The sequence below is a fragment of the Coturnix japonica genome, chromosome 4 (assembly GCF_054131305.1).
Source record: "Coturnix japonica strain WE chromosome 4, WE-NBRP24, whole genome shotgun sequence".
Taxonomy (NCBI): domain Eukaryota; kingdom Metazoa; phylum Chordata; class Aves; order Galliformes; family Phasianidae; genus Coturnix; species Coturnix japonica.
Window position 1 is genome coordinate 25,511,850 of NC_140666.1, and position 16,611 is coordinate 25,528,460.

The following is a 16,611-nucleotide window of genomic DNA, read 5'->3' on the forward strand; positions in this document are numbered from 1 at the left end:
GGAGACAGCAGCAATCTGCAGGACTCATGTCTGAACAACCCATCAAACACAGAACACTAAATTAAAACAGAGTATAAATTAAAAAATACATCTTCCTGTAGGCAAAACAAACTCTCCATTCTCACTTATATCCATATTCACACAGGTAGGAATCTACTTTCACCTAAATAGGTTCAATTGAACCTAACCAGATTTACAGTGAGGATTCTATTCTTGTATGATTATGATTTATGGTGTTTATTGCTGCAGCAGTTAACTTCAGTGACATTGGCAGTGCTGTAGGAGTAACGATCACATTCCATCAAAATAAGACATTCTGGGCACTGGCTGTGTTATTTTTAAGGAGCCACAGATACTGCTAATTTCATATGATTTCCAGTTAAGTATGGTGGCTACATTTCAGACAGAGGAGTATCTGCCAAACAGATAAAATCAGTAAGAGGAAAATCACATTCCAGCTTCTAACAGAGGACATGACTGCAAGCATTACCAGTACAGCTTTAAAAGCTATTTTCCAAAGTCTTTCCTTTAGAATATATGTAGCTCCATGTCAGTTTGGTGTACATTCCCTGCCAGGGGAAATTCCCTTTATCCCCAAACATCATCAGCTCACAGGTGTTTAAGTCCCAGCAAATGTTATCCCTGTCTGAGACTGCTCTGGTTGCAAGCTCGATCTCTCTGTGATTCTATTGGAATCACAGCTAGAAGGCAACAACAAAATTTGGGCTGAAGTCATGTTCAAATCTTTCAGTATATATAATTGTTATTCACAGCATGTGAGGTGAACTGCAAGGTAGTATCTAGGCCCATGCTTTGGATGTGGCAAATGTTGAGTGCATGCTTTTAACAAGACCAATACTAGGCAATGTGTTTTGCAACCATGTGCCCTTAGAGCATACATGTTGACAGATGCCACAGCACTGTGCACAAGCAGAAATGTAATTTCACCATAATTTGACCACATAGCCTAATCTTCATGATGCAATCAATCACAAGGAGTGATTGAGGGAACTGGTGCTGTTTAGTTTGGGGAAAAGGAGGCTGAAGGGAGACCTTACTGCTCTCTTCCAGTACCTGAAAAGTGCTTACAGGGAGAGCAGGGTTGGACTCTTCTTACTGGTGACAGGTGACAGGATGAGGGGAAATGGCCTCAAGTTTCACCAGCGTAAGTTCAGGTTGGTTATCAGGAAAAACTTCTTTACCAAAAGGGTTGTTATGCACTGGAATAGGCTGCCCAGGGAGGTGGTTGAGTCACTGCCCCTGAATGTGTTTAAAAACCATTTGGATGTGGTGCTCAGGAACATGATTTAGTGGAGTGTTGTTAGAATTAAAGTAGTATGGTTAGGTTGTGATTGGACTCAATGATCTTTAAGGTCTTTTCCAACCTGAGCAATTCTATGATTCTATGATCAGCCACTGTGACTTAACAAAGAAAAACAAACAAAAGGCATTATATTGGATGTAGAAAGGCTATTGTAATGAGAGAAAACTCACTTTGCTAACTTCTGCAGCTTTAAATATACAGTCCTACTCATAACAACAGTCTAATCGGGAATGTCCAACTAAAAATAGCCTTAGAAATTCAAAAATTGCAAAAATAACAAATTACAAAAATAAGCTTTCCAACAGCAGAACATAATGTTAATTGGGTCACTGATTATAGCTTACTTGTACCTTGCTTGGGATAGAAAACTTGGTCTGTTCAGCCTTTCCAGGAGTGTGAATAGCAGTAAGAGGAGGAGGCCAGGAATGGGTCATCTCCTAGGGAAGAAAAAAAAAAAAAGCTTTGGAAAACAAATTCATGAAAGTGAAGAAGAGAGGGGAAAATGATCATTTATTCTCCTCAGAGGCTGAGGAATGCAGTTGCTTTGGAAGCATCACCACCCCCCTTACATGGTACATGAACACTGTAGCTGCTCACCAGGCATTTCTTCCTGGAGGAAAGGGTGAGGATGGATTTCACTCATTAAAATTTTGACCATGTGTATACTCCAGGTGGCATCTGGTCCCACATTCCTGGTCAGCCTGTTAAACTCATCATAAGCATAGAAAAGGTTTTTGCCTGCAATGCCCAAACAGGAAGGAGGTCTCTTCTGGACTGCTTTAGGTGCAACCTCATAGAGGACTGCATGGTGGCAAAATGCAAGGCTGTGCATTAGGTAGTGGCAAAATTAACCAGAGGCAAGACTAGAAAAATCTCAGGTGGGTTTGCAGCATGAATGTCTGGCATAGAAGGGAATGGGGACGATGCTTTAAGTACTGAAGCATCTTCTCATAGCTCTGGCAACAGCTACTTACAGTGATATGCAGTGTCACTGCACCAGAGCACTACCAATTTCATTTTAAAATGAGGGACTGAGAGATTATGTGACTTGTATGGAGTTACACTGGAAGCCTGTCCTTTACTAGGAAGCTCAAATCTCTGATGAAGACCTGCAAAAGACACCATCTAAGCAACATACTTGCTTTTTGTATCAATGTTTTATCACTTGTACATATGTGTTCTGTCTTCAAAGAAATCACCTAGGTGCCTGTGGCTATGAGATACTAAGAGAACTGAAAGTGAATACCAGGTTTCCTCACATCGAGGCCCAGAACCATCACCCCACTCAGCTCAGTGGGACTAGAATGAGGCTTATGTTCAATAGAGGGGAAAAAGTGGTTTAATACAGAAACTGCAAAAAGTTTGGTTTTAGTTCAAGCTTATAAATGCCCTTGTCACGGGTATGATAGACACCGCTGCATCCTCTCTTATCCTTGTTTTTAGTTTGATGAATATTGAGACAGGCAGTAATACTTGTCTCTGGCGATGTTCTGTTCATCTTGATTATTTTTGTTGCCAACAATCTTATAAGTGAGTTTGATTCGGGAACCTATGTGTGCAATGGCCATAATCCTGACTGCAGTAAACTGAACTTCCCAACTGCTACTTCACACTAGTCAAGCCCAGAATATTCACAATAAAACTTCTGAGAACACAGGTTTCTGCAGGCACAATGACCAGCAGTGCAAATACTCTGAAAGTGTACAAATAATATAATACATAACACAAATAATTCTTTTAGAAATAGCTATTGTCAGAAGGTTAGCATAGTGGTTGCATGTGGGCTGCAGGGGTGGCCTGATGTACAGCTGGCTGTCATTATATATTTAACTGAAGACACAGCCAGCAAGTTTTGTGTCTCAGTTTGTCCCTCAAAAATCCCATGTCATAGGTAAGGAAAAAGAAAGGAAAAACTACATGCCACAGACCCCAGTCAAGCAAATGAGTAAGTAACCTTCTCCCACACCTCTGCAAGCCACTGCTTTTTATATTGAAGCCCATCAAATTTCCATTCTTAGTGTTGCTGCTTCTGCAGCAAAGCTTTAATGTCTGCTTTAGCAGATGACTCAAGGACAGAGGAGGGTGCTGATGTCTAGGGCCTGTTTTCATTGCCCAGAGCCCAAACTGTAACAAGAAAAAGGAACAGGACAGCTCATGAACGGTTCATCCCTTCTGGGAAGTGAGTCTGCAGCAGCTCAGTGTGACAGTGAGAAGCACGTTATTTTACTGCACTGATTGTCTAACTTCTACACAGAAGTAAGTGGAGAAAACTTTAAGCATTCATCATTAAACTATTAAATGAGATGGTATAACCCAAATCCTGTATGCCTCTGCCAAAGTCTATGCCACAGAGTCTGCTTTGTGGCAAAGTTCTTCAAAACAAAATGGTGAAACAGAGACTATATCACATAATTAAAAGAGGGACAGGCAGGCAAACTGGTTGAAGGCAGAAATGAGGCTTATTCTAGAGCTGCAATTATTGGCTTGACCTTATTCAGCCAAGGCCCAAGAATAAAAGGAAGGACAGAGAGCCTAGGATTCATGTGAAGGTGACACCAGCAAAAATTTTGGAATACTTGTTGAAATACATCTCAATGATCTGAGCTGTAAGCAAATCTACTCATCTCCCTGTTAGGGGACAACCAAATGTAAAACCATGGGAAAAACTAAAAATGATTCTGCTATTATTTGAAGAAATTCAATTACAAAGTAGGAGATCCTGACTCCATTGAGGTCTCAGGCAAATGACGGATTTGTTGATGTTACACCTATCTAATCAATTTGTTCAATAAGTGACCTTGCAAGCACCAAAGTGCATTGCAAAGGTACAAGCAAGCTATGAAAGAAGCATTTCATTTCAGTTATTCAATAGAAAATTTCAGATAGGATCATATACAGAAAACAATACAAGGGTTTAAAGCCCAGCAAATGAAGAAACATTACATGGAAGCAACAAGATAGCATACAGGTATTTACAGAAATATGCCTACAGATACATGCTATTGTGTCGTTAACTACACAGCTCACTGGCTACATTGTTATGCCCCCCACCGCACACAACTGCACATCATGCTCATGCAGAGCACCGCTGAGCTACAGAATGACATACAGAAATGACACTGCACTGGCTTCAGGGAAAGGTTAAAACCTCCACCTCACACTGCAGTGATGTGACTGGCTGCTTAACTCTCCTACTTTGCTCCTTAAGAACATGCACATTACTTTGGAGAATCAGGGCCCAAGAGGAAAGCATGTCATTTGTTTAACCAACTACATGGCTTCAAAATTCTTTGCAATGCCCTGATTGCTTTTGGAGGGCCCTCATCTCTAAGTACTTGCAAAGCTCTACTTTGTTTGATTTGTGAACTCTGATATAGCTATCTTTTAGTACATTGCAACAGTAAGGAGCCACTTAATTGAAGTGTGTGTGTCGTAGATCACAGAATCATAGAATGGTTTGAGTTGGAAGAGGCCTTTAAGACCATCTAGTTCCTGCCCCCCTGCTATAGGCAGGGACACCTCCCACTAGACCAGGTTGCTCACAGCCCCATCCAGCCTGGCCTCGAGTGCCTCTAGGTTGGGGGCACCCACAGCCTCTCTGGACAACCTTAGAGGGGTTGAGTTAGGATGTACATATAAGCACCTTCATTTGTAAACACCTCACAAAAGAGAAAGAGAATCACATTCCCAATTTTTTGTTTGTCCTCGAGGAAAGTTAGAAGAACAAAAAAGTTTGATCGATCCAAATTTGGAAGTATTTAGAAATTCCTGGAAGTAACAATAACACAAATGATAATACAAAATGCTTTAAAGAAGAATTTAATGGAAACCGAGTAATCCCACAAAATCAAGTTAGGATTTATGTTCACATGGTTTGGACTTAAAATAATTCCAAAATCATGTTAACTATTGGAGTGGGCAGATGACTGCTATGGAAGCCTGCATTTTTTTAGAGATCTGGAGATTAAATGTGAAAGTAAACCTGCACGGCTTGAAAGTCACTGTGCTCCTCTGATGTAGCAACATCAAGCATTCTCCTTCCTGAAAACTATTTAAGCATGTTTTAATTGAATCCATGTGTTTTATTTATACATGGGCTAGGAACACTCGTCTCTTCAGTTTGGTCTGCTTTTTTCAGCTAGAAAAGCCCTCAGGTAGGTAACTAAGAAGTACACAAACAGAAGAGCTCTAATGCATCACTGAAAATACAACTACAGGTTGTACAACAGAGGCACAGGTCCAAACCGGGCTTTAAAAGAAAGGAGTAGGGAAGGACCGAAACCTGCCTGTTTCTAGGGAAATGAGCACAGGGGTTATGTAGCAGATGGTAAATAGCTTTACAAAATCAGACACTAAAATTAATAGCCGCCTTTCAGATTTATTTCCTTTCTCTGTGTTTCATTTTTCCATCATTTCCTTCTTTCTCAAAATGAAAATGCTGTGTTTTAAATACAGGTAAAAGCAAGGAGCCTAGCTCTCAGAGGCCATTAGGAAAAAAGCAGCTGGATCATGTATGCTGCATCCATCCTGAAGCAGCTTCTTTCCTACAGTGCACTTTAAACTGCTTAGCCTGATCTAATTTGAGGTCTCCCAAGACATAAGACTCATGCGACTTCCCTTGGGAGAATCAAGAGGAGACATGAGAACTGTCTGCAATTGCAGAAAGGGCTGTTGCAAAAGGAGAGAATAATCTTATCTTAAGTTTTACAGTGGATATGAACTTAAACTGCAGCGAGAAGGACATACACACATAAAAAGCTTCCTAACAGTAAGTAAGGACAGTGCGACACTGAAATGAAATGTTCATGCCGCAACAGTCTCCATCTTCGTAAGAGCACATTTAAGAACAGATTTGCACCCATCAGTCAGGAACAGCTTGAGTAGAAATGCTTCCAGCACTTGCTCAGGGATGTGTAGTAGATGACAGGATTCCTAAGATCCCACCCAGTTGAATAGTGCCATTTCTTAGCTTGACAGATCTCTCTTGGCTACCCCTACTCCCTCTTGTGGATAATGGATCCACAAAAATGGAGAAGAACAATCCTGATGGCTTTCTCTTAGCACTGGGGTTTACAAAGGCTCTTTCAACACTGAATCTGTGTCCCACTGCAGGACAGACAGAGGAACAGGGAGAAGGAGGAAGAACAACCTCGTACACATCGTTGCTGCTAAATAGAGCTTATTTTGGGTATTTTCTCTGTCAGCTGCCCTACTCAGTCCTTTTAGATCTTAGCTACATCTGTTGCTTTAAGCTTTCTCCAGTTTTTGGTTATGCAGCGTTAAAGTTGAGTTCAGAAAAAAATTAATATATGATGAATAGATGTTCCAAGGTTAATACAAACTTAATGTTACAGCTGGTGCTAAGCAACCTATTGCCTTGATGGAATAAAGATAACCAAGTGATTTACCATTTATTAAGGCCTCTATTAATGATTTATTAATGTTTAATTAACTATTTATCAATGCAATCTTAATAAAAAGTGCATCTTGTTTCACAGTATCTTCCTAGTTTCAGTATTTATACAAATATGATCAAACTTTCCCTGCTAGGAAGCCAGTAGTGCATGAGGGGCAGCCATACTTTATGTGTGTGACACATACTGAGCAAAAAATTATGTCAACTCTTTACCTCTGGGGAACAGGCTAAGGGAAGAATTTTATATATATATAATTATATATATAAGTATACATATAAAAATTTAAAAAAATTACACTAAAGCCGAATGGAAAACAAAGACAATAAAACTAAGGGATATTTTTCATATATATTCCTTCTAAAGGAATGCAAAATAGACATAAACACTTGGGAATAGCCTGACTGATAATTGGTCTGGTTTATACTGTGCCAAAGGCTTCATTAGGAAGGGATTTAGGACATTAAGACAGTACTGGTAGGGACCTGACAGCTTAGTTCATAGGTATAGATTTGATTATCATGTTTCGGCATTTAAAATACTTCTCAGCATCAAAGGGATTCCAAATATTTTTCCCTGAAGGGAAAATAAATAAATAAAGATTTCAGTGATGGACCAATGGCCTCCAAGAGCAAGAGAACTCTCCTGGTATGAATATTACTGCAGGAAACTTTTTATTCATGTAAATGTTTTAGCAAATTTATCACCAGCAGCAAGTGCCCAGCAGATATTTTCTTCCACAACGATGTCTTTGTCGTACTAAAATCTATCTTGCTACTGCACCAAAAATTACTAGAAAGCCTTTTTCGAAATACAGTGCATGCAAACATGAGCTTCTTATTACAGAGATAGAGTTTATTCTACAAAGAGCAGCCATTTCCCTGACCATAATCTAAAAACACAGTCTTCACCTTGTGAGTTTTCTCCATGACAACAAATAATTCCCTTTGCTCGGCTGGTGAGCAAGATGCATTCCATTGCCTCCCATGGTAAACACCTACTCCTCTCCATATTAATAAGGAGGGGAAGGACAGACAGAAATGATATGTAGTGAAAATGAACATAGAAATTGCTTTCAAAACTAATAAAGGTTGACTAAAAACATTACAGCAAATACTTCCCTTTCCTCCTTTGCAAACATTTGGGAACTGTTTACAAAAAGAAACTGATAGCAAACATTATAGACATTTTCTGTTGAGCTACCTAGTATTCTCTGCTTCCTGTATGCTTCACATTTTTCAATATATTTTCCCCATACTGTAGCTTTTATAACTAACAACAGTCATTATCTTTTCTTAGAGCATTTAAAAGACAATAAAAAATAGCAAACCGTGATTGATATGCTTACTGCTCTAACAAATCTTGCCTGTGTGAACTAAAACAGTGCTGCATTACAGTGAGAAGGTATCTGAGCTCAACAGGCAGTTTTAAGGGAGAGTAACGGAGCTACACCACATGAACCCATAACTAGATTTCCAGTTTAGCGAGTCTGATGCAACCCTAAAAGTAACCACAGCTTATATGATAGTGTTTTAACATTACCAAATGGCTTAGCTCTCTGCTGGGTAGCAGGTCCCTGCTGCTATGCAGATGACAGAACATGCCTAGGATCCTTTCTGAAACTTGTTGGATGAATCTTTCCAAGGCTGATCAAGGTAGTTTTCTTCAGGATACATCCCAGGAAGACAGTATGGTCAAAAATTACCCTGAATTTGGCTCCCACTGCCCAGGGCAGTCCTTCAATTCAATTCCAAGCAGGTTTTGTATTCTTGAGCACTTTATTACATACTCCTGGTGTTTTCAGAAACGTGCAGCACAACTCCCTAAGGGTCCTACTATAGAAACACCACTAGGATGGACTGCAATGAAACAAGATGTGTAGAAACTGTACCACAGCTCTTGTCAGGCTTAGGTGATTTGCATGAGTAAAGGGCAGAAGGTACAATGAGGGTTCACAGAATGTAATTGGCAAAGTAGAAGCAAGAGTAAATAATGAAGCAGAACCTTACAGGAAGCCCATAGGAGAGCTCCCATGAGAAGTTTTATATGGTGAGACAGAGTGGAATTCTGTGGAATTCACACAGTGGAACATGTTAGATCCCAGGCCACGTAGGGTATCCTGAACCAGATATTGAGTTAACACCAAGTACAAAGCCCAACAGAGAAAGTGGTGAAGTGCTGGAACAGGTTGCCCAGAGAGGCTGTGGATGCTCTATCCCTAGAGGTGTTCAAGACATGGGGAGTCCTCAGAAGCTTGGTCTAATATCAGATCTGGAGGATGGTGGCCCTGCCTGTGGCATGGGGGGATTAGAAATTTATGGTCCTTGGAGTCCCTTCCAACCCAAGCCATTCTATGATTCTATGAAAAGTTAATCACACTCCCCATAAATATTCAGGTACTTGAGGTCAAGTATACTAAGCCCACTTACAGAAAGCCAGGTGTCTTCTGTCACTCTTTGTAACTAAACTAATCATGCTGTTGCCCAATACACAGTATCAGGGTCTTGATGCAGACAGCATGGCTAACACAACAACTCCTGTTCTTGGAAGCTTCTCATCCACACTGAGATGCACAGCCATATCTCATTGATTCTATTTATTCAAAATGATACTTGTAACCACAACCAGGAATGGCACATCTAATTTTCATGAGGGTCCCAAGAGATAAGAAGAGTGCACTGAACTGTTAAATACAACATAACATCCTGGCAGTATAGCAATATAATATAAACAAAGGCACAATAAGTAATAAAGAAGTTAAATCTTTAAAAAGTTCCTAATACCAACATACAATTTCATCTTTGCAATTTAGAAAACACTGGCAACACTCCTCCAAGTAAATAAGCAACTGTGTTTTGAAACTATTCACTGCTGGCACTTGTTTAAGGGAATCTGGTAATTTGTTCCATCCATCCCAAGCTTCACAAGCAAAATGGCATGTCTCAAATTGCCTGTTTTCTTTTCTGAACCTTAGGGTTCACACCAAGAGGAGAGCAAAATTATAATTTACAGTTAGAAAACAAGACTGCACCTACCTTGAGGCACACAACTGCGCACATTTATATGACACATTACACCATCTCCTTTATGTTGCCAGATATAACGAATTCCTGTTTTGTTGTTTGTTTGGTTGTTTTTTCATACAAATAATAGTGGCAAATTATATACTCACATGACAAGACTTTATCCATGTAATTTATCTAAAAAACATTTAAATTCTGGATCCGCTTACACAAACCCAGTGAAAAAAATAACATCTCCAAATTCAGTATCAGGCAAAATTAAACGGGTAAACTGTAAAACACCTTGCTCTCTAGATTTAGCACAAAAACCTCTTACGTTGATTCCCACATGTAGTAAGTTTATAAACCACATCCTGACAATAAGATGAAACTCAATCAAAAAAATCTCCCAGAATTCAAGAGCATCAGTTTGTGCCAGAAGATACCAGCTTTAGCCTTCAAACAGGGACATCAATTAGCTGAAATAGTGTATAGAGGGAAATTAAGAAACCAGGATACCAAACTTGTTTGAGTTTAAAGTAGAATTCTTTTGCTTAAAGCTTGATTTGCCTTCATTAAATTTGGACTGCAAGTTGTTACTCATCAAATACAAATAAATGAATCTACCACACACTGCTGTACAATACGCATTGAAATCTTTCACAAAAGCTACTTTTTTTTTTTTTTTTTTTTTTTCCTTCAAAATCAAGACACTGCCAGATCTCTTTTATTCTGCCACACAAGCAGTACTGTATCATGAGATTTCCTTGGGGGGTATGACAGAGTAACATTTATTTTTAATGTGTTTTCCTCTAACATGATTCATCCACACCTCAACTGGAATTCCACTAAAACAGTGGTCTGAGTTTGATGTGGAAACACAGCACATGCCTAGAAAAGCTAAAGGTGCCCATACAGAATCTGTCATTTTTCACCGTTTCTTTTTCTTCATCTCTGTGATGCTCTCTTTGCCATCACACCATGTGTCTCAGCTGAAGACTTATTTGTCCCCTACTAATTGAAGAATGCACTGTTCCCTACAGAGTATAATTACCTTACTGGTGCTTACATCAGATACTGAATGCTTTGGGGGCGAAGACTGCCTCATGTTTTGTCTCATTGCAACACCCAGGATGGTGCTGGAACTTCACAGTGACTACATGCTGGACAGTCCTGGGTGGACAACATAATCAGATCGATTGACATTCAGCAAGCCCTGGATGGTCAGAAAAGCTCAATCTAAAGCCTGATCATCGTACTCTCTAATTTGGCACTTGGATTTTTTTGTAAGGTCAAAAGCTCAGCGTGCTTGTCAAGAGTAAACTATGGGTTCTGGCCTGCTAGAGAGTCCCTGCTGCCTATTGCACTCAACACTTTAAATCCTTTCTCCTACAGAAAGCCCTAAGCAGCCACCTGCAAGCTTACCTAGCATTTATTACAGTAATTTTAGTATTTGGAAAAGAACATGCATTTCAGTCTTGACTTCCTTTTCCTCACTTGTGCCTTGATGCAGTTCTACTCCTTCATCTGCATGTTCTATAAATCATGCCAACACTGCCCTTTGATCCACTCCTGCTAGGCCACCAGGTGAAGAAAAAATAAATGTGTGTTTTAGAAGATGTTTTGATACAACATAAACTTTGTTGGCATGTCAGCCTTACTGAAGCAAAAAAAACCTGACTGTTTTTTTTTTAATCTCCTTTAAGGTATGGCAGCTCCAGTGTATTTCCATTAGACAAGCTCCCACCATTGCATGCTTACATTTGAGTCCCTGTCTCCCAGCTCATTTTTTCTTACAAAGCTTACAAGCCTGTGGTAGGAAGTATTAACCACTCAGAACCGCTTCTAAAACATCTGACAACCGAGGACACCTGGTCCTGCACAGAATGGTCCAAACATTCAAAATCAGCATAGTCACGCTGAACACCAGATGAACATTTTTTCACTGAGGATTGCTTTCCATGCCTACATTGTTTCCAGACCACACAATAGAAAACTACACTGAAAAGAAATTCTATTAAAAGGGATGAAAAACAGCAAAGTCCATAACCTCCCTGTTTTCAAACTATGTTTGGTGCTTCAGCACATAAAAATTATATATTTGCATTTCTAGATGATGACATGCTTTGTCTTTGTTGTTGCTAGCTGGTCAAAAAGAAACAGCAAGTTATTCACTAGTAATAATTTATCAGGGGTCATATGAGCAATCTGGAACAAACTTGGAACAACCCCTAGAAAAGACCACCCAGTAGGCCAATAGTTGCTAGTCATCTCTAAGCAGTGTTGTTATTGGCAACTCCAGCTGATGTCAAACAGTGACAACTAGCAGTTATCATACAAAGTCAAACTGGAATAAATCTGCCAAATAATAGGTGTTTGGTTTTTTTTTTCTCTTTCAGTACAACACGCCATTTATTATCACATTCAAGCAGTTACCAAAAAATCAGTTGATCTGACTTTGCTGAAGAGATTCAAAGGCTAAATGCAGTAACATGGCTTTCTTTTTTTGGTGAAGGGTAACTTCTGTCTTAGGTGAAAGACACTATAAAATGACAGCACTGCTAAAAAGGAGACAGAATGATACATTTAGTGAAAATCCCAGTCTAAGCCTTTTCAAAGAGCACAATCAGTTAGTATAACATTCCTATCCTAAGGGTTCCTTTCAAACACGATAGCTTTCTTGTAGTTTACACTTATCATATTAAGCAAAACTGTAATGAGATCATGACAACTTCTTTTAAAAGCAACAACAGCTCAATTGCCAAGAAAAAAGAAGAGTGATAAATATTTTCATGGAAAGAAACCTCTAGTGAACGGCTTAGTGTTAAAGCTGTGTTCTCTTTTGTTTTCTGAACTCAGGAATAACAAGGGGTTGCTCTTCAAATAAATAAATAAATAAATAGATAAATAAATAAATAAAATCTCAGCACCAGTTTTTCTTTCATTGCTAAAACATTCCTTATCCAGACAAATTGGCAGCTCAGGCCTCTTATTGAATAGATTAAGAGCTCATGAGATTCAAAATGATAAAATGCTGGAATAAGTGGGAAGGGATTAATTGGCTAAATTAACAACAACAACAAACCAATAAAAAACCAACCCACACCACTGGGAATGTTTTGCTACAGAGCAAATGCAACGTTTGTTGTTTGTTTGTTTGTTTTTCTGAGGCTCAGTAGAATACTTTTAAAGGTTGCTGTACCTTGGGGTGTGGGATGCAAATAACGTATACTTCTTCAACAGGATATACTTAAGACAAAGTAATTCAAGGACTACAATTCCTAAAGGAGACTTTAACATTCAGTGCTCGCATAATAAATTCCTTCAGAAGATCTCAAAGAATTCTTCACAAGAGACAATACTCAGTGTTTTCCAGTTTAGCCTCAGAGACGAAATTTAGTCCATGCCTTAAATTATCCACCGAGACAATAGCAAATGCAAGAAACAGTAACTAGGCCTGTTTTTCCCATTAGCATCAGATACATTTCCTAAGTGCATATATGCCCCTGTTGTTCCTGTTTCACCCTGCAAAGCACTAGATGGCCTTATTTACAGCACTCCCTCAACAGCAAAAAAATATAAATTTGCTTAGACATTGCACAGAAACTGTGGAAAAGAGAACATCTTTGAAGAAGAGCTTTCAGTTGCTGAAAGTAGGGTTTCTAGTGAGCTCGTCCTGGGAGCCTAAGAATAACAGCAACACAGCAAGTAGAATGAAGAAACATAAACCTGGACACTTAGCTTGGTGCTTCATGTTCATGTCTGTAGTCTGCTTGTGTCTCTTGCCTCTGAACAGTGGTCAAAAAACACCTAAATGCCAGGAATTATTCAAATAATCTTCCTTTCTAATATTACATGCTGACATTTTCTTCTGCTGACTTTTGCAAGACTGGGTGCCTGAAAGACTGCTTTTAAATCAAAAAGAAATGTGAGGGAAAAAAAAAAGCATTCTGGTCAGATTTGCTAGCTATCCAAAGAAACGGTTACCAAGCTGACATAAATCATCGTGGCAGGATCTACAGGCTAATTAAACAAATGTGACAATTTTAATGTGACAATTTGAAAATGCTCAGAAGTGTCTTCCATCCATAATGCGCATTCTTTTCAAATGCTTATTAAGAACCCCATACTGGATTAAGAAACTGAAAGTGACTTAAATATTCAATAAAAAACAGTTATTAGTACAATTGGAAATATATGCCTCAAGTAGATAGGAAGTTCATTAGGTTTCTCAGAACATTAAATTCAATGACACACTTTGTTTAAAGAAATGTTAGAAATTATCTATAGAAATGGATAAGCCACAGTAAGCAGTATAATTTTAAATATCTGATTGAGCCTGGCTTTTGCACAGTTACGACACCAATAATTCCAACTGAAGACCCCAGCACATTTTGCTAGGAGCTAATTTAACTTTGAAGTGCAGCAGCAGCATAGGTGAGATTCTCCTTCTCTGTTTCATTGAAGGAGAAACTACGGAGTGAAGACATTTCAATGTTATGCAGAAAGATTAAAGGTATGATGTTTTATCTGTGTGTAGATAGTCTAACATTTACTGAGAGGGTGTTCCAAGAGATAGGAAGATCGACCATCTCTGTCACTGAGTGGCAGGAGTGAAATGGCATAGTCTAAATTTTGCCAGCTTAAACAGTCTCTGCAGGTATTAAGGAAAGCGTGATCAGAAAGCACACTGATGACTATGGTGTATGAAAGTCTGAATATCAAAGAAATAAGTTACTCCCACCCCCCAGAAAAATGACTTTTGTAATTATTATTCCTACAAAATATGGAACAACTTGAACTTAAAACTGATGATGCTCACAGGACAGCCTTCCCATGTCAGACAGCTTTAGCAAACCCATGGAGACTGTCCACCTGCTTGTACAGGGGATCTCTCCAAAGGCAATACTTTTTGACCAGAATCTCAGGTAATGTCTGTAATCTTGACTTAAAAGGATTGGGAGTGTCCTGGGTTCAATTTAGACTGTAGTCCGCTAAGAAGACCAGCAGAAAGAGAGAAATTATTGTCTCCTTCTGCTCTGCCCTTTTGAGGCCCCACTTGGAGGTCTACAGCCAGGCTTGGGGCCCCAGAATAAGCAGTATGTGGAGAGAAGTGCCAAGGAGATGCTCAGAGGGCTGAAGTACCTCTCCTGTGGAGAAAGGCTGAGGGAGCTGGGCTTTAGATTGGAGAAGAAAAGGCTCTGGGGATACTTCACTGCAACCTTTCAGTACTTGAAGGGTGTGTATAAGCAGGAAGGGGTGAACAACTTTTTACATCATCTGGTAGTGGTAGGACAAGGGGGGAGGATTTTAAACAAAAAGATGGCAAATTTAGGTTATATGTTAGGCAGAAATTCTTTACTCTGAGGGTGGTGAGGTACTGGCACATGCTACACAAGGAAGTTCTGCATGTCCCATCTCTGGAAGTGTTCAAGGCCATGTTGGATGGGGCCCTGGGTAGCCTTATTTAGTGGTTGGCAGCCCTGTCCACTGCAAGACACAGGTGGTCTATGATCTTTGAGGTCCCTTCCAACCTAAGCCGTTCAATGATTGCTTATGATTCTGTGATCATAAATGAGATTCAAAGATTTAAGGTCAATTCTACTCCAAGTACCTTCATCCTTTTCCTGTTTTCTTCACATTCCTTCTTAAACCACAAGAGCATGTGAAACATAAAAGGTTGCAACATGACAGGTATAGTTAAAACAGTAAAACTTAGTGTTCTCAAGTATATGAACCCTCTTTGGTCCATTTTTTTTCCCCCTCTACTTATATGTATAAGGATATATATAAATATATATATATATATATATATACCATATATTTTTTCAGTGTTTCAGCTGTCATGGCCAGATGCAACTTCAGAGAATTTCAAACAGAAACTGATACATGAAGATTCATTTAGTCACATCTTCCAACCCCATCTTCCCTAAGATGCTGTAAGTCTGTCTAGTTTATTGTAGCTCTGTCCAATTTAGCCTCCATGGGCCCCATCAGCCTCTTCAGTAGTGCTGACTTATGGGAAGCTTCCCACCCAAGATTTTAAATCTGCAATACTCACCCTCAGGCAAATGAGATAAAGGGCTCACAGAAGAAAACTAGAGGCTTTGTCATTTCAAACCAAAATGGTTTGTAAAGCATGCACTCATTTCAGAAAGTCTAACTTGATTTTAATATATTTTCAATGTCTTCATTTTGTGCCTAAAGCAATTTGTTATGTAGAGTACATATTATTAATCTACTTAAATGAAAGGTAACATTGCTAGCACTTTCAACACTCAGTGCCCATATTTAACCACGTTTCATTTTGACAGGATAAGATGAAATAACAGAAATGATTAATCTGAGACCCGAGGAATATTCTACTACCTATATTTCAAAAGAGGACTTGATTTTTGTGCTTGATACTTTCGCAATAAGATATGTAAGAGGAGCATACTAGCTTTGGATTGTTTTTCTGCTTGACCTTACTGTATGTTGTGCCAGCATTTGTTGTTATCAGCCATTTTGGAACTGGGACCTCAAAGATCATCAAGTACAACCACAGCCTAACCATAGTACCCTAACTCTAACAACCCTCTGCTAAATCATATCTCTGAGCACTGCATTCAAACATCTCTTAAAACACATCCAGGGACAGTGACTCGACCAGCTCCCGGGGCAGCCTATTCCAGTGTTTATATATTCCAGTAGATGAGAACCCTTTCATTCTTTCCAGGAGCAGCAATACATGACCAAATATTCATGATGTCAGTTCATTTTAGAGTAATTTTAGTGGCAATGGCAAATCAGGCAGTGATAGTAGTACTATATGATAATACTGAAATCAGCAATGTTTCAACTTGTGACTACAAAAATACATTAAAATATT

At 39.2% G+C, this 16,611-nt stretch overlaps 1 protein-coding gene across 3 annotated transcripts in view; it reads right to left on the reverse strand.

Moving 5' to 3' along the window:
• The window catches only part of AFF2 (ALF transcription elongation factor 2), a 327,396-nt gene that overhangs the window by 130,090 nt on the left and 180,695 nt on the right, over window positions 1-16,611 (reverse strand). For 2 of the 3 annotated variants that reach the window (XM_085544766.1, XM_085544768.1), the window contains exon 5: window positions 1,675-1,761. In XM_085544766.1, coding sequence (XP_085400892.1) covers window positions 1,675-1,761 — 87 coding nt within the window. Of the gene's footprint in view, window positions 1-1,668; window positions 1,762-16,611 lie in introns of all 3 variants that reach the window. The other variant, XM_085544767.1, reaches the window with a different exon arrangement.